This window comes from Aquarana catesbeiana, linkage group LG04 (genome assembly GCF_042186555.1).
Source record: "Aquarana catesbeiana isolate 2022-GZ linkage group LG04, ASM4218655v1, whole genome shotgun sequence".
In the NCBI taxonomy this organism is placed as follows: domain Eukaryota; kingdom Metazoa; phylum Chordata; class Amphibia; order Anura; family Ranidae; genus Aquarana; species Aquarana catesbeiana.
This window is the reverse complement of record NC_133327.1, coordinates 441,779,551-441,797,023: the sequence shown is the minus strand read 5'-3', so window position 1 is coordinate 441,797,023 and position 17,473 is coordinate 441,779,551. Positions and strand designations below refer to the sequence as shown.

The following is a 17,473-nucleotide window of genomic DNA, read 5'->3' as shown; positions in this document are numbered from 1 at the left end:
CTGGCCCATTCAAAGGAGGAGGCGAAAAGTATTAATTTGAGCACTGAACTGGGCCTCCGTATCTATGACTATCCAGGTCTGCTCCAGCTGTCTTGACACCTCCCATCCAGCCAAAACTTCTCAGGCTGGCCAGAAGAATCCCCTTTTGAACTAGTACCCCTGTTTCCTTAGAGGGGCTTCAAAGAGATTAGGACTTGCATAAGGGTCATCGGTGAGGTGGAAAGCCCTGAAAGGAAGACACACAAACTGAAAATGTCCATCTCCCACCGAGACTCAATTTCTTTAAATTCAACACCGGTCTTCATTGTACGAGACATAGAGAAATTTACAGTCTTGTATTCTCCTCTGAGGAAGGACTTTGAATTATTCCCCACTGCAGTCGTATAATATTGATGTAATCACTTCCTGAGCAGAATGTGCTATTTTGGTCAGGATGAAGAAATGTTCTGGAAGGTGATGTCTGAAGCACCAAAAGTAACAAAGTTTTATCGTAGAAAACACCCATGGGTCCCCAAAAAAATGGGCTTTACCATCTGTGTGCACAATTGGCCATCCCGGGGGGGGTCTCCCATCAACCAGACTCCTGTAGGGGATGAAGGGATTGAAAAGGACAATGGCTGTGCTTCCTTCAGAAAGGTGCCCTTGCACACCCTTCCATTCGCTCTTGAAGTTTTCCATTCTGGCAAAAGGATCTTGAGTCCTGGAATGTAGAGTGGAACAAATTAGCAGAAAGAACTCACCTGGAGCGTTAACCTCCTATGAGGCCAGACTAACCACTGATTGCTCCTGGAATAATGCTTAGCATTGTGATGTACATGTGACTTTTAATTGTTCCCATTAAAGAGTGCTCAAAATTCCAAGGATGTGTGCGCTCTATGAAGCTTAAACACTGTTATACGGCAATCAAGAGCCGACTGTGAGTACCATCCATCTGCACAGCAAACTGAGGACATCCAGGGATCAGCAGCGGTGAGTCTCTTGGAATAGTCAAAACTTCTGTTCAGAGGAAAAAAACTTGTCTTCATACAGGCACTGTCTGAGGATGGGGTTTGATGACCAAGGACTGGGCTTTAAAGCCCTCTTTATTGTTACTGAATTCAACACTGCCTTAAAGGGAACACTGATAACTACAAATGCTACTTCATCCACATAATCCGCCGAGCACTTAAGTTCACCAAGAGCACTAATAATCTGTTCTTTCAGCAATTCATGGGTGAGGGTGACCTCGAGACTACTGCCACTCTTCTTGAATCAACCTCTTCACCTTTCTATTCATTGGGGAGTAGGGAAGGCCGTGTATTGAAGTATGTTCTGACTTCAAAGGCAGTCATCTGGGTCATCCCATTCTGGGCCTGCTTAGCCACCCTAATAAATGACTGAACCCAAAAGACAATCAAAACCTGCTTAGCCTCTTCAAGGAGGATGCCCAACCCTCTTTTACCTCTGGTGTAGCCAGGTGTAAGGCAGGGGTGAATGGCTTGGATAAAGGTGCCCTCCTTGGTTAGAAGGGCTAATTGGGATGCCCTGAACTCATCTGCAGGGCTGCATCCTTGATGCTGCACCCAGAGTCTGCAGGCATAAGTGGTTGAAGAACTCAGAGACTCTCTAACTACTTGCCCATGAATGGCCATGACTTGTTGGCTTACAGCATCCTTTGTCCTTCGAGAGATTTTGGCGGCAATATCCACAGATGTTAGTAATAGGTCCACACCGCAGGCCCAGCATTTTTACCCTTTTGTCGCTGTTAGCGTGGGGGGGGTTGGGGATACTGACACTCACTGGTAACTTTCTGTGCCTCCTGGGCGAAACCTGCGGGCCTGTATGAGCCCACACTGGACATGACATGGCAGCACTCTTTTAGCTTGACCTTAAGCTAGAGCAAGAGCGGGCTAGGTTGCATTAGAAAATGAAGGCCACGCTCATGGAAAGGCACTTTTTTTTTTCTCACCTTACTTACCAGACTGATGGTCCCTACCTGAGCACATGGAGGTCTTGGCTATGTGGCAGAAAGTTCCTATTGGAGCAAGGATGTCAGCACTGCACAGAAAAAGAAAGGAAGGAGAATTAGAGAAAGAAGCAAACAGATATATAGACCTGCCCAAATAGTTTTTCTCCCCCCGTTTACCTGCAGCATAAGCAAGAGAAAACAGAAGATGTTTCCAGTGCAAAATTCATCTCACACATGCAAGAGCCTGGATATGCCATAATAAATATGGCCATTACACGATGGGGTGACCACATGTCCCGGATTGCCCGGGACAGTACCGCAATCGGCAGGTCTGTCCCAGGTCCCAGGAACCTTAATTCTGGGACAATACCGTTGTCCTGGAATGAAGCTGACAGAGGAGCAAACCCCGCCATAGCTCTGGCGCTCACTCCGCCTTCACCATCACCTCAGAGACTCTTCTACTGGCCAGGCCACTGGTTGCTTCAGCCGCCAGGCATCTAGCAACCAGTGACATCACGGCTGCGACTCCCTGCCCTGCATTCAAAGCGGATGAGGAGTTAACTTACTCCCCCTCCGCGCCTAGTGCTCTCTGCATGGCTTGCTCCGCCTCCACCATGGATGCCCACTCCACCCACCTCCTCTATCATCTCCGGGCCGGCTCTGCCTCCACCACGAACGTCCGGCACCCACCTCCATCTTCTCCAGGCTTGCGCAGGCTCCGCCCCCACCATAGATGTCAACTCCACCCACCTCCTCTATCACCTCCGGGCCGGCTTTGGCTCCACCATGGATGTCCGCCGGCACAAACCTCCTCTATCATCTCCGGGCTCCAGCATGCTTTAAAGCAGGGGACTCCCCAAACCCTGTGCCACACTGCCATTGGGAGGAGCCACAGTGGCGGGGGGCCTAACCTGGGAGGCCGGGGCACTGGTGTGTAAGACTGGTGGCAAGCGACACTCCAAGGTGGGCAGGCTGCGGTGGCAAGTGATACTCCAAGGTGAGCAGACTGCAGGGGCAAGTGACACTGCACAGTGGGCATTTTGCAGGTTCAAGTGACACTGCACAGTGGGCAGGCTGTGGGTGGAAAGTGACACTGCACAGTAGGCAGGCTGTGGGTGGAAAGTGACACTGCACAATGGACAGGCTGCAGGTGGCAAGTGACACTGCATCTGGTGGCATGTGACGGTGACACACTGCATCTGGCAGCAGGCGACAGTGGCAAGCTGCATCTGGTGGCAAGTGACCTGCTTAGGGCTCCCACTGGTTCTGCATTATGGTGAGTTGAGTTGAACTATTTCATTATATATTATAATGTAGTAATAGAAAAAATGTGCTTCAATCATCCTAACACCATATCAAGCATGGTGTCAGGATGATTGAAGTGCTAACACCAGCCATTCGCTCGACAAATCACCCGCCGCCAAATTTCCCATCAACCTACATTCTCCCACCCCCCAAAGTAACCCCCCCTGCTCTAAAACCCTCATCGGCGAGAGTTTTGAAATCATCTTTTTTTGCCAAGGGGGGGGTGACCCTGAATGGCATTTTGGAAATGTGGTCACCCTACTACACAAGGGAGGCAGGCCCTGAGACTGGAAACAGCCACAAAACCTGGATCATGGACTGGATCATGGACGCACTCTGGTCACAGGAAAAGCCACAGATGAAAGGAAAACACTGCAGACAATAGAAAAAAACTCAAATTGCTCCCACAAAGGAAACATTATAAAGCCTAATGAAGTTTGAGGCAAGGGCGGAAAAACAAATAGGGATAGCACATACCTGTAGGAGAAAAGAAAATGAAGCTTGTGGGCCCCGATGCAAAAGTTGACATGCCCCCCCCCCCCCCCCCCCCACACACACACACACACTACCACCGTGCTTGCAGGTACACCCACCGCATGCCAAGATACTCAAGTGACTTAAGAGTTTTAAGTTCCCAGAGTTCCTCTTTACATCAGAGGACAGGGATCACAGCTGAAGAAGAATCAGAGGACAGGGATCACCGCTGGAGAATCAGAGGACAGGGACCCCTAGCAGGTCACTTGGCAGAGCTCCTTTCCCATCCCAGCACTGTATACAGCTCCTCCCCCCACAGTACACAGGGCTGGAATCACATTCCTTTACACACAGTCTGTCAGCCTGCACAAGGTGTATCTGGCTTTTATGTTGCCGTTCTGACCTGTGAAATTCTCTGGTCGGAATGGCAGTGTAGTTGCAGTAGGCAGATACACCCTGTGAAGATGGTGGCTGACTGGCTGTGTTGTAATGGCATGTGATTTCAGCCCTGCAGAGGAGGAGCTGTATAGAGTGCCGTAATGGGAAAGGAGCTCAGCAGCCGGGCATAGCATCCAGGTTGGAGGGGGTGGTCAAGGGGCTTTGGGGGGGCCCAACTTAGTTCTGCGGGGGCAAATCCATGTGACACAAAATCTGGAGCCCCCCCAGGAGGTGTTAAGGGATTTGCTTTAGCAATTTTTGAAGGTTTCTTTGTCAGTGTTGGCAGGTGTTGGGGGAAGGTCACCTCCCAGAGGTGTGTGTCTTTTTCCCAGTTGTCAGGGAAGTGGGGTAAGCGTACATCTCCAGGTGGGGGGTACAAAGAATCCCAGCTGGTGACTAGGAGACACTGAGCGGTGTCTTATCTCACCAGTAACATCCGTCCCATCGTGGCTACAGGACGGCACTCTTCTCCCCTTAACTTGCTGAGCTCGGTTACCATTCCATGTTGCCAGCACACAGCAAAGACACTTCCCCATCCTGGGCTGTTCTCACCCCATGCTCCTCTCCATTCAGGAAAAGGCTCACAGCTTCTCCCCAGGCAATGAGAACAGAGGGGTGTAGACTGTGAAAGGCAAAGAGGAAGCCCAGTATTGGAGCGTGGCTGTGGGGCCCTAGGGAAGATTGGAGCTGGACTTTGTGGAGGAAATGATAATATGACAGGGAGGCTGCAGGGGCCCCTGATTACGACCCCTGCAATCCCTTATGCTACGCCCATGCCTTTGGTTTACTTTCAGTTTCTAAGGATTCCTGAAACTCCTCCTCTCAGCATCTCTATCGTTCTGAAGGTAGACTGTGTATAATTTGTGACAGCAATGCCTACTCACAGGACGTGAATACATATCACAGAATGCAAGTAGTAAATGTGTGGGGGGGATCTTCACAAGTTTACAAACTTCAACATTGTTCAGACTAACAAGAGAAGGCTAGAAATATTTGAAATATGTGTAGAAATGTATATGATTTTACATCTTGACTATAGATATTCAAATCAGAAAACAGTTTTTTATGGCCAATATATAGTTGCCACTACTACTGTATAAATATATACTGTATATGGAATAGGTTTACTTACCTTTCGATGCAAATCTGACATTTCTCACATACGTATTAAAATCAACATCTGATTAGATAATTATTTTGGACCTCCAAACATGTTTTCTGAAAGCAAAGGCCATGGAGAATGAAATGGTGGCTGTTGCAGTTTTTTATGCCACACAATATTTGCTCAGCCATTTATCAAGTGCAAATTTTCAGAAAAAAAAAAAAAAATACTTAAAATGAATTTTAGTGCAAACAAAATATAGATATTCCTCACATTGCCTTTGTGAGCAGCTGGCCCAATTACAGCAATACTGGGCAACTTAAATTCCAACTTTTATACACTACATACTTATTGTTAAATTAAAGGAAAATCAGAAAAAAATATAGTTGTCCTCAGTAAGCCATCATACTCCTTTTACTATCCCACAGAAAAACTGATGGAAATGAATTAGTAATACTGGCAATGCCTCTACTTTTGTTATTTTGCTACATTTTCTATAAATACACACAGAAAATGTCAATGTGACAGAAGGCTTTAGGCCAGGGGTAGGCAGCCCCCGGCACGCAAAGCCTCTTTTGCCGGAACTCGACTCCCTCCCCATCAGCAGAAAAGCGCAGGGTAATATCAGTGAAACACTAATGCATTCCAATTTCAGAATTCCCCACACCGCACCTGAACTGGGGGGGGGGCACTGTGCCCCCACACATTGTAAAAGATGGGAAACATTCTTTGGTTCTCTAACTTTGCTGTAGCTGCGATCGTCAGCTTTTGTGATGGGGAAGAGACTGGGTCCCGTCCTGTTGGGGGGGCGGTCCCTGTTTCCAGGAGGAGGAGGACTGTCTTGGCCACTGCTAAAGCCAATCACAGTCCTGCTAGCCCCGTCCTAGCCCCGTCCACCATCTGGAGGAAGATGACTCGCTTGGTTGCCACTACCAATCTCAGAAAGAAGGGATTTCACTATGATTGAGAAAACCACAATCAGGTGACAGTTTGTGGAATTACTGTTGAGCTTCTGGGAACTTTGTTGAAATTATTTTGGAACCTTTGCGTCACTTACTACTGAACTCCTGCACTCTGTCCCTTTAAGCCACAGCCAGTATTCAGCGCAGTGAAAAAAAATCACACCCAACCACTTTTTCTCAGCTGCTGGGGCCCAACTTATGATCCTGCACACAGGCCCACTACTTTCAGAAAATGCCCCTGACCTGAGCTCATCCATTCCATATGCTTGTATGTGACATCACATACAAGCACGTGGGCTGGATGCGAGAAGCGGATCAGCAGGATGAGTGTGCCAGGACAGGTAGATGTATCTCATCTCTGCTTCCTTTCACCACTCTGCATATCATGCATATCATAGATGAGAAGAGGGTACAGCAGTGGAGCAGATGAGCAGGAGGGTACAGCAGTGGGGCAAATGTACAGGGAGGTACAGTGGTGGAAGAGCTGAGAAGGGGGTTCAGCGGTGGGACAAAAGAGCAGGGGGTACAGTGTTGGGGCAGAAAGACGGTAGCAGTGGGGCAGATGTGAAAGGAGGTAGATTGGTGGGGCAGATGAGCAGGGGTTTACAGTGGTGGGGCAGGAGAGCAGGGAGTACAGAGGTGACAGATGTGCAGGAGGCACCTTGGTGGGGCAGATGAGATGTATGCAATTTGAAAATAAGTTACAGTGAAAACAATGACCGTTATATTGTACATCTTAGAAATATTGCATGTTTTCTGTAGTGTAAATAAATGTGTACACTTAAGTCAGGGCTTGAAAAATTTGCTTTGAATCTAGGAGCCAGCAAAAAAAAATTGAGCCAGTTTTTTTAAACTAACAAAGATTTATTTTCAACAACAAAACCCCTTCTCTTATGTTGGCTAACAAAAGCCTAGGTGCCAGGATGCAATTTCTAGTCGCCATGACGACCTGACACCTGAGATTTGTCAAGCCCTGCCCTATAGAATGAAAAAGTGGAAATTCCAATTTTTTATGTCACACTATTACTGCAAAGGTCTAGGAAAACTTTAGTTAGACTTAGGTAATGGTATTTCTATGAGCCTTTCAAGACAGCACCTTAGAGAGAGTGTAGCTCCACCTTTGCACAGGAAACACTGCTGTGTCAACACCCCTTTAAATGCAGCTGCTTCCACCATGCCGTCAGCCGTCCACGAGAATTTCTCCAACATGCTGGAAGACATTAGCAGAAAACACTAACCAAAAGAGATAATATAATATTATTCACAATGATTAAGGGAGGGAAATAGTTGCTGTTCTGAAAGGCTCATAGAAATACCATTATCTGTAAGTCTAAGGTTTTCTCCCCTCCCCTTTCAGGACAGCACCTTGGAGATGATAACCGAGAACGTATAGTAATTCAGGACCACTGCTTGCAAGACCTTCCTGCCAAAGGATTGGTCAGAGGCAGATAGTAGATCCAGCCTGTTGTGCCAGATGAACGTGGAAAAACTGGATCAAGTGGCACCTTTACAGATTTGTTCTGGTGATGCCCCAGCCTTCTCTGCCCAGGCTGCCGCCACTGCCTGTGTGGAATGGAATTATCCCCTCTGGAGGTTCTTTGCTCATTGCTGTGTAGGCCTCCCTGATAGCCTTCTTCAACCACCTTCCCAAGGTGCTTTTGGAAGCCGTCTCTCTTTTGTGTGCTCCCGCTAAAATGATGAACAAGGAGGTTGACTTTCTAAAGTCCTTAATTACGTCCAGATACCTCAAAAGGCATTCCCTGACATCTAAAGTGTGGAAAACCTCCTCTCCCGGGCCGCAAGGAGCCTGACAAAAAGGTAGGTAGAATCATCAGCTGAGTGCGGTGGAACAAAGATACTTTCGGGAGAAAACCTGGAACTGTTCTTAGGATTATTATATCTGGAAAACAAACAAAAAAGGTTCGGAATTTTAAAGGGCCTGGATTTAACCTATCCTGCGGCCCGAGGTCACTGCCACCAAAAGAATTGTTCTTAACGTAAGCAAAACTGTAGAGCGTAGTAGAACAGCAAGCAGGATCTGAAGCCAGAAGTAATGTCAGCCAAGCAAGTCTTTAACAGGAACACAGGAGATTGTCTCTAGAGATGTGACCAAGGCAAAGGCAGAGATCATATGGGCTGGACGGCTTAAGTAGGCAGAACTGACGAGCAGGATATCATCAACAGGTGAGTCACTGTGGAGAGAAACGAGCTGGCAATTAGCCGACAGCTGAGCAGCCAGCTTTGAGAAGCAAGGGCTGAGCCCAGCCCTGACAGGTCCTTCCACCACCATAAGGACCTCCTTGCCCTTGTGGCAATCATGATCTTCTCCAGTGGTTCCTGATGAGACCACCTCTGGAGTATGTTTGGAGAGGGTCGGGCGTGAAGTCTGGCTCATTGCACCCTTGGAGTCGAAGCCGTGAATAATGCTAGAACCGACATAGCTACCTGCACAGTTACTTCCAGATTGGAGTGGACTAACTTCACGGTTACCTGAATTTTTTTAATCTTTTCCTCTGGAAGGAAAATTCTCTGCTGTATTGAATCTATATCGTAGCCCAGAAATCTCACTTGCTGGGCTGGGATCAGATTTGATTTTTGTTGATTTAGAAGCCAGCCTAGCTTGTTTAGGTGGCTTTGCGTTACCTGCAAATTGGCTGATACCTGATCCCTGAACTCTGCAAATAGTATTAGGTCATCCAGATGTGCAAAAGGTGAACCCATCCTTTAAAACCAGATACAAAATTGTTAAAATCTAAGGCTCACTTCACACTGGATGCCAATGCAGCTACCAGCAGGGGTCCTGTGCGTCCTGGTTCACCGTTTCAAGTCCGATTTCAGCCCAAATTTTGGGCTGAATTCGGACCTGAACCGGACCAAAAGACGCACAGGGCACCTGTGCAAATTCACACTGGAGCTGCATCGGAGATATGTGAACCGGCTCCATAGAGAGCCTGTCACATTTTCCTGCTATTGCGAATTGGATGCGGGGATTCTGCATCCAATTTGCAATAGTGTGAACCCGGCCTAAGCCAAACACATAATTCCTGGAATTCATAAAGGGTGCCATAGATACTCAGAAATCTGTCTCATGGTACTACGAGAAGTGGCGATATATATAAATCTGTCACAACAACTCCAACAAAACTTTCACAATAATCTCTCCTTTGACGTTGCTGAGTTTAATAAGCTATGTGGAAAAGTTGGGACAGTCATGGAAATGTATCAAATATCAGTTCCAGCGGGACAAAGACAGATTGTCACAGAATAGTATCAAAAGGTGCGACACAACAGTTTATCCCCAAGATAACTTTCCTTAGCAGTTTATCAGTATGGCATATTTCATTATAAATATGTCACAACAGTGCCACACAATAAAAAAAAAAAAAAAAAAATTATATAATAATCACAAAAGATACACTTTATAGCAGAACACCAGCCAAATTGTATTAGTTTTGGTAACATGAGAAAGAATTAGAACCTCCACTTGTCCTGTTGATATTTTTCTGTCCCTGTGACCACACAGAAAGAAAAGAATCCCAATGGAGCACAGAAACCTGAAAGAGGTGGTAACCCTTCAACTACCAAAGTATTTCATTGTTGTCTGTCCCATTGGAAGGATTACCTCACTTCTTTTCCATTGACCATACAGGAAGAGAATGAATTGTCCAAAACGAGCTGGGTGTTCCACTTTAAAGTAGAATTAACAGGAAGAACATAATATATTGTAGCTTACTAATCCTTTGATGTAGTGGCAATTGGTTTTATTAGGCTCTCCCCACTGGTTTCACCTGGTGATCTGGCAAGTAACACCTTACCAATTACAGTGCCCCCATTCTGGATGAAGGAGCACCTATGGTCAGCAAACATGTTATACGTTATACCTGCTCTGTGTAAGTGTTTTGCACAGCGCAGCCCCGATCCTCCTGTTTTTGGGTCCCTCATTTGGTAGAGGGGGGGATTATGGTGTGGGGTTGTTTTTCAGGGGTTGGGTTTAGTAGCCCCTTAGTTCCAGTGAAGGGAACTCTTAAGACATCAGCATACCAAGAGATTTTGGACAATTTTATGCTCCCAACTTTGTGGGAACAGTTTGGGGATGGCCATTTCCTGTTCCAACATGACTGCAAACCAGTGCACAAGGCAAGGTCCATAAAGACACGGATAAGCGAGTTTGGGGTGGAGGAACTTGACTGACCTCAACCCGATAGAACACCTTTGTGATGAATTAAAGCGGAGATTGTGAGCCAGGCCTTCTCATCCAACATCAGTGCCTGACCGCACAAATGAGCTTCCAGAAGAATGGTCAAACATTCCCATTGACACACTCCTAAACCTTGTAGACAGCCTTCCCAGGAAGCTGTTTGAGCTGCAAAGGGTGGGCCAACTCAAAATTGAAACCTACGGACTAACACTGGGATGCCATTAAAGTTCATGTGCGTGTAAAGGCAGGTGTCCCAATACTTTTGACAATATAATATATATGTATATAAAACTTTTTCTTAGTTTTGGATAGAGTGAAGTGGGATTTGACTTTTATTATTGTCTGTGCACTTATTATTAGGTAGATGCACCCTATCCATTTGTCCATTTACCATCATCAAGTGAAAGTAAAATAAACATTTGGAGTTGTCACCATAACAGAAATAGAGGGGATACCTTCCAATGGGGACACTAGTTTTGGTGACCCAGGTGACAACCAGGGACTCCCTCACTTTGGAAAGATTTCCTCTCACTTCCTGTTGTGGCTATTAACAGGAAGTGAAGGAAAAAATCTCCCTAATGGAGCACAGATGTAAAAAAAAAAAAAAATCTGACAGGTGTTACAATCCCCCCTCCAAAATAAAAAAAAATATGTAGAAAATGTAATTTTAGTTCTAAGTGTCATGTCCAGCGTAATCCCAGGAAAACATCTCTACTTGGTTTATGCCTTAGGCCTCATGCACACTGGATGTTAAAATAACGTTATGAAAACGCCAGTAGCTTTGCAGTGACTTTTTTCAACGTTTTTGCAATAGCGTTTTATAGCGTTTATTAGCGTTTTTCCGCATTTTTTTTTTTTTCAAATTTTTTTTTTTTTTTTCCAATGGATCAAAAACGTTAAATGTTGGTGAGTGACGTTTTTGAGCGTTTATCAGCGTTAGTGCATTTTTACAGCTGAAAAACAGCTCTCAGAACCCAATGGTCCTGGGTTTTTTTTTACAGCTATGCTATTTGCAGCTCAAAAACACCTAGGTGGGCATGAAGCCATAGACCAACATAGACAGGCGTTTTTAAGCTGCAAAAAAACGCTCAAAAAAGCGGCTGTAAAAACGTCCGTGTGCATGAGGCCTGATAGTTAAACTTGGTAGAAACCACTAGACATACAGCACTTATACAATAAAAGTATTTAGTACCAAAACGCATAAAGCCCAACAGATATTTTACTTTATATCATATACTAGAAGATCTTAGATAGCAGTACCGCGTTTCCCCTTCCACTCTTTACTCCACAAGTACTTCAGGTCAGGTTTTCAGGATAGCCAAGACCATGGACACATGAATTTATTTTGTAATTTAAGGGTGTAGTCACAGCAGACCATGAACCAAGTAGCAATAACTATTTATGAGAACCTATATACAAGTGTTAAGAAAGCAATTAAGTATCCTGCATCTCTACAGGAATTTCTTTTGGGACTAGAGATTGGTGAGAAAAAGGGCCCCTTAAATATTTTGCATCGAGGCCCATCACACACACACACACACACACACACAATTATGGGTCTGGTGTCATTTAGCCCTGGTTCCCACTGAAGTGTTTTGACATGTCAAATCGCAAGTCAAAGCGGCAGCAATTGCCGTCAAAGGCACCGTCCTAATCGGTGCGACGCCGCATCTGCAGTGCTGCACTGATTTCAAAAAATAGATTCTGTACTACTTTTTGCGATTTCAGGCTGCGATTTACATTAACATCTGTGCAGAAACCTGCACAGATGTCTCTGAAATCGCAGCCAAAATCGGGGCTGACATGCGGGAGTGAAATCCTGCGAGTTCAGCTGAACTTGCATGGCTTCATTCCCGCAGTTCAGTGTGAACCTGGGCTAAAACTGTAATCAGCACAGTTGTTCCTAATGATAACTGAAATCCCAAACACCTGTTCACACCAGTGTGCTGCAATAATGTGTATTGGTATAATGCTGTACCGTCATTCTAGAAACATACCTGGGTTGTAGTGCCGCAATGCACCACTGAAAAAATACTGCATGCATATTTTTGGGGTTCATTGTTGTGCATTAGGCACTTTTCACATGATCAGCGTTAACCTTTGGAACATATTACATCTGTATTTAGGGTGTAACATGTACCAGCACCCCACCCCTCCCCCTCCCCCCTCCCCAAGACAGCAGTCAGGGTCTCTCCTCCACAGCCACTGTTCCATTCAAAACTGGCAGTGCTGTGCTTCCAGCACAGGCACATCATTCATTCACAGGGATCTGTGAATGAATAAACTACCATCCCTTCCACTGCAGATGGCTTGTAGTTCTCAATGGACTATTGCTGTGCTGATTAGCGCACCCAGAGTCTGTTTACTCTTCCTCCAGCTTTCTAACTGAAAGCCCATAAGCTTATAGACAGAAGGCTGGAGGACAAGTCTGCAAGAGCCTAACAGAGCATTCACAATCTACTAATTGCAGGTGCAATGCTTTGCAGGCTCCTAGGCTCCTGTAAAAAAGTAAATAGTCTCTGCAAAAATATGTGCGTTATTTTTTTCTGAAATGCAAACTTATCCTTTTCATGAAGTAGGAGAGCAGCAGCTTCCAGGCATTCAGGAGGTGATCCTACTGCCTCCTAAATGCCTTTTTCCCTCTCAATCCAAAGAGATTTTGTATTGAAATACCAGTGTGATCCTATTGACCTCAACAGGCAAGGGTTATATGGTGCCACCCCTTAACTCGGCATGCCTATTTAAAATTAGCATGGCCGGAAGCACAGCAGCATGTGTAATACCCTCTCCAGCTACCATGGTAGGCATTAAAAAACACAGAACGATCACCTGTTTTTACCACCCCTTTCCTGCAATGTGAAAGGAGCTTGAATTCAAATAAATGCATTTAATGCACTGCAGCAGACCAGGCTAGCAGTGAATGATCTCCTAGGGTGCTATGTTCCCGTGCGACTCGGGTGCAGTGTGATACGATTCAGAACTGATTCAATCATACAGTTTGCCGTGTACATAGATTTGCAAAACAATGGGTTAAAGGAGTATTGCTGAACTTTCTTTTATCTCATTTTTACTGTGACATTGTGTGGATGCATCAATGCAGTGCAGGTTATCTCAGTTTGCGGAGCTTGGATTCACTGAATGCGTTTACCAAAAATGTAAATATTGCAGAGTTATTAATGTATCTTAAATAGAAAATTCAATTTAAAAAAAAAATCAGATTTTTTTTTTTTTTAATGATTTTTTTTTATCCATCCTGGATTCTAGCCTATTCATTTGAATGGGCTCAAATTGCACTGGACTACACCAAAAGTAGTACATGCACTACTTAAAACGCACAGCAACCGGATCACATGTGATCTAGTGCAGGCAACAGATCGCAAGTGGTGTGGGAAATATGCACAAACACAACTTTCATGCGCCGCAATGTGGTGTGAAATAGCCCTAAAACCCAGCCTGCTGAGCTTACCTGAACACCGGGAGTTTGATGGAAACAAGAGCAGGTAAACATGGAATACAGGTAGAGAGACACCGTCTCGAGGATAAGCTTTCATATTTGAATAAAGGAAGCAATTTAAAAAGAAACCTCTGTATTTCTGTCCACCTCAAGCACATTGCCATGACCTCTTCCCAGCTACAGTATTCTGCAACCAAGAACCAGACGGATTTGCACACCTCTGGCTCACATGTGCTTCTTTTAGCTGCATTTGAAAAGATCCTCACCAATGAGCTCAGCAGTGTCCGATACCTGTGAATCAGTGTTCGGAGATATGGATTTGTTTATATACAAATACATACACACACTGTATACAATGCCTTTGTGCTCCCTCAGGCTAGGTTCACATCTATGCGGATTTTAGGCTGACTTCACACAAGTGCAATGCCAGACATCGCATGTGATTTGCACCACATTGCTGTGCACATCACATGCGATGTCTGTGTGATGTGAATTTGCACCAAAATGGTGCAGGACCCGGTTTTTGGTGCGCACTGGAATTGGATCGCATGGGTGTTCACACCCATGCGATCCAATTCCTGTCTGATTTCACAGTTCGCACTGCGATCTGTGAACTGATTTGGGGGTGTCATTGACACCCGCAGAGGTTTGCAGAGAGCAGTGTGAACTACCTGCGAGTGAGGTGCGATGTGGGAACACTGGCATCCCGCTGGTTCGCGTATTGCACAAGTGTGAACCAGGACTTAGCCCTCATTCACACCAAACACGGCTTTTAAATCGTGAACTCACACAATTTCAAAGCCACATTTCAGTCCGACTTCGGGGGCTACTTGAAAGACACCTGTGCGGGTTCATGCACAGATGTCTATTGAAATCACCCCCGAAATCGCTAAAAGCCGTGCAGGGACTATTTTTGCAAAACGGTGCGGCACTGCAAAGTCGGCGTCGCACCAATTGGGACGCTCCTATTGCCAGTAATAGGCTGCAATTTGACCTGTCAAATAGCGCCGATGTGAACGGGGGCTTAGTGTGTTTCAAGATCCACAGAAATGCACTACAATCCATGGTACCCTATGGGCCGGTTCACACTGGTGCGATGCCAGACATCGCATGTGATTCGCACTGCATTGCTGTGCAGATCACATGTGATGTCTGTGCGATGCGAATTCAGCCATAAAAACTGCATTCGGTCCCTTTTTTTTTATTTTGTCTGTACCAGAATCAGATCACATGGGTGTGCACACCCATGCGATCTGATTCCTGTCCAAAGTTACAGTTCGCATTGCGATCTGTGAACCGACCTGGGATGTCATTAACTTTGTATTGACACCCGCAGCGGTTTGCAGAGGGCAGTGTGAACTCCCTGCGAGTCAGGTGCAATTTGAGAACCCGCCCTGGATTCGCAGGGTTTCCCACATCGCACCAGTGTGAACTGAGCCTCAGGCTCGGTTCACACTAGATGCGGCACCAATTCACAGTGAGTTTGCTGCAAATTTGCACCGCATCTGAATCGCAACCCTGTTCATGCAAACTGATTGCAGAGCGTATGTTAAGTTAAAATGGTTGTAAACCCTTTTACAACCACTTTTGACTACAGGTAAGCCTATAATAAAGGCTTACCTGTAGCTACCCTGGATATCTCCTAAACCTGCACGGTTTAGGAGATATCCCCGTCATCTGCATGTACCGATGTCATCGGGAAATGTACACTGAAGCAATGGCACTTATGTATGGGAGCCATATCGCTGGCCGGAGCGGTGTACGGGGACCGCTACAGGGGGCTTCGATCTAAGGTGAGTATTTCATAATAAGCTAGTATGCATACTAGCTCATTATGCCTTTGTCTTGCAGGGTTTTTTTTTTTTTTAATTGTGGGTTTACAACCACTTTAAGGACACCCCACAATCAGTTTGCAAATGCAGCGTGATTTTCAGAATCGGATCGCAGGGGTGTAAACACCCCTGCGATCCAATTCCAATACGGACAAAGAAAAGGGTCCTGCACAAGTTTGGTCCGAATGTGATGTGAATTGAGTTTGTATGGCTGAAATTCGCATTGCGCAGACATCGCATGTGATGTGCACAGTAATTTGGTGTGAATCACATGCAATGTCTGGCATTGCACTAATGTGAACCCAGCCTAAGGGTCCAGTTCACATCCATGCAGTTCTCACAGTGCTTTTCAGCTCCATAGTCTCCAATAGAAAATGACATGAAAACACATGTACAAGCATTTTTTGGTGCATTTTCCTGCTCTCCTTCTAGCAACATTAACACTTCTTATAAAAACACAATAAAACCCATCAGAAACACGCCTAAAAGCACCCACAAGCCATGACCTGGCCCAGTACCTGACTGATGATGGTGGTCCTGTTCTGCTCATACACGAAGCCCTCCCGGCACCGTTTGACTGGCAGCTGGTCCAGGCTGTGGTTGGTGAAGGAATACATAGGGTTGGTACAGCTGAGCTCTGAGGTGCTATTCTTCCAGTCTATGTCATACATATGACACATGTAATGCTCTTTGTCCTCGGGGACTATGGGCACTGTGAAGTTCCTCTCCTCCTCAGGGCTCCAGCTGCAGTTCTTACTTATTTGTTCCACCTCAGAGCTCCGACACCAATGTCTCTCCGGCATCTGTCCGAGGAACACGATACCGACGAAGGAGAAGGCGAACGTGATGCCGGTCATACACAGAAGAATGAATACCCTCTTCTGGTAGCGGCCGAACTCCCCGGCCTCCTGTAGAACTTCATCGAAGGTTGGCATGATTTGAGGTTTACCTCAGAGCCGGAGCTGGCGGTAAACGTGATGTCTTCCTCAGGTTGAAGTGAGCGGCCAGCACAAGAGAAGTTCATATACAGAGCGCACACTCCGCACTAAACTTTATGCTTCCTCTTCACCAACTCTGAGCTCAGTGCTGCTTTCCTCTGTGTGTCTAACGGATCTGACTGAGGGGGGAGCTGCCAAATACTACGTGTGCCCAGAGAGAGAGAAGAGGGCCGGCTAGTGGCGGCTGTGTGAACACTGAGGTCTCTACCAAGGGCTGTACACTGAAGTCTCTGTACACTGAGGTCTCTACCGAGGGCTGTACACTGACGTCTCTGTACACTGAGGTCTCTACTGAGGGCTGTACACTGAGGTCTCTACTGAGGGCTGTACACTGAGGTCTCTACCGAGGGCTGTACACCGAGGGCTGTACACTGAGGTCTCTGTACACTGAGGTCTCTACACTGAGGTCTCTACCGAGGGCTGTACACTGAGGTCTCTACCGAGGGCTGTACACTGAGGTCTCTACCGAGGGCTGTACACTGAGGTCTCTACCGAGAGCTGTACACTAAGGTCTCTGTACACTGAGGTCTCTGTACACTGAGGTCTCTGTACACTGAGGTCTCTACCGAGAGCTGTACACTAAGGTCTCTGTACACTGAGGTCTCTGTACACTGAGGTCTCTACTGAGGGGTCTCTGTACACTGAGGTCTCTGTACACTGAGGGGTCTCTACTGAGGTCTCTACTGAGGTCTGTACACTGAGGTCTCTGTACACTGTGGTCTCTGTACACTGAGGTCTCTACCGAGGGCTGTACACTGAGGT

General features: G+C 46.2%; 1 protein-coding gene across 1 annotated transcript in view; it reads right to left on the bottom strand.

Moving 5' to 3' along the window:
* The window catches only part of SLC22A3 (solute carrier family 22 member 3), an 803,039-nt gene extending 786,213 nt beyond the window's left edge, over positions 1-16,826 (bottom strand). The window contains exon 1 of the mRNA XM_073627457.1: positions 16,232-16,826. Coding sequence (XP_073483558.1) covers positions 16,232-16,648 — 417 coding nt within the window. The 5' untranslated portion in view covers positions 16,649-16,826. The remainder of the gene's footprint in view (positions 1-16,231) is intronic.
* Between the last annotated feature and the right edge of the window lie 647 nt (positions 16,827-17,473).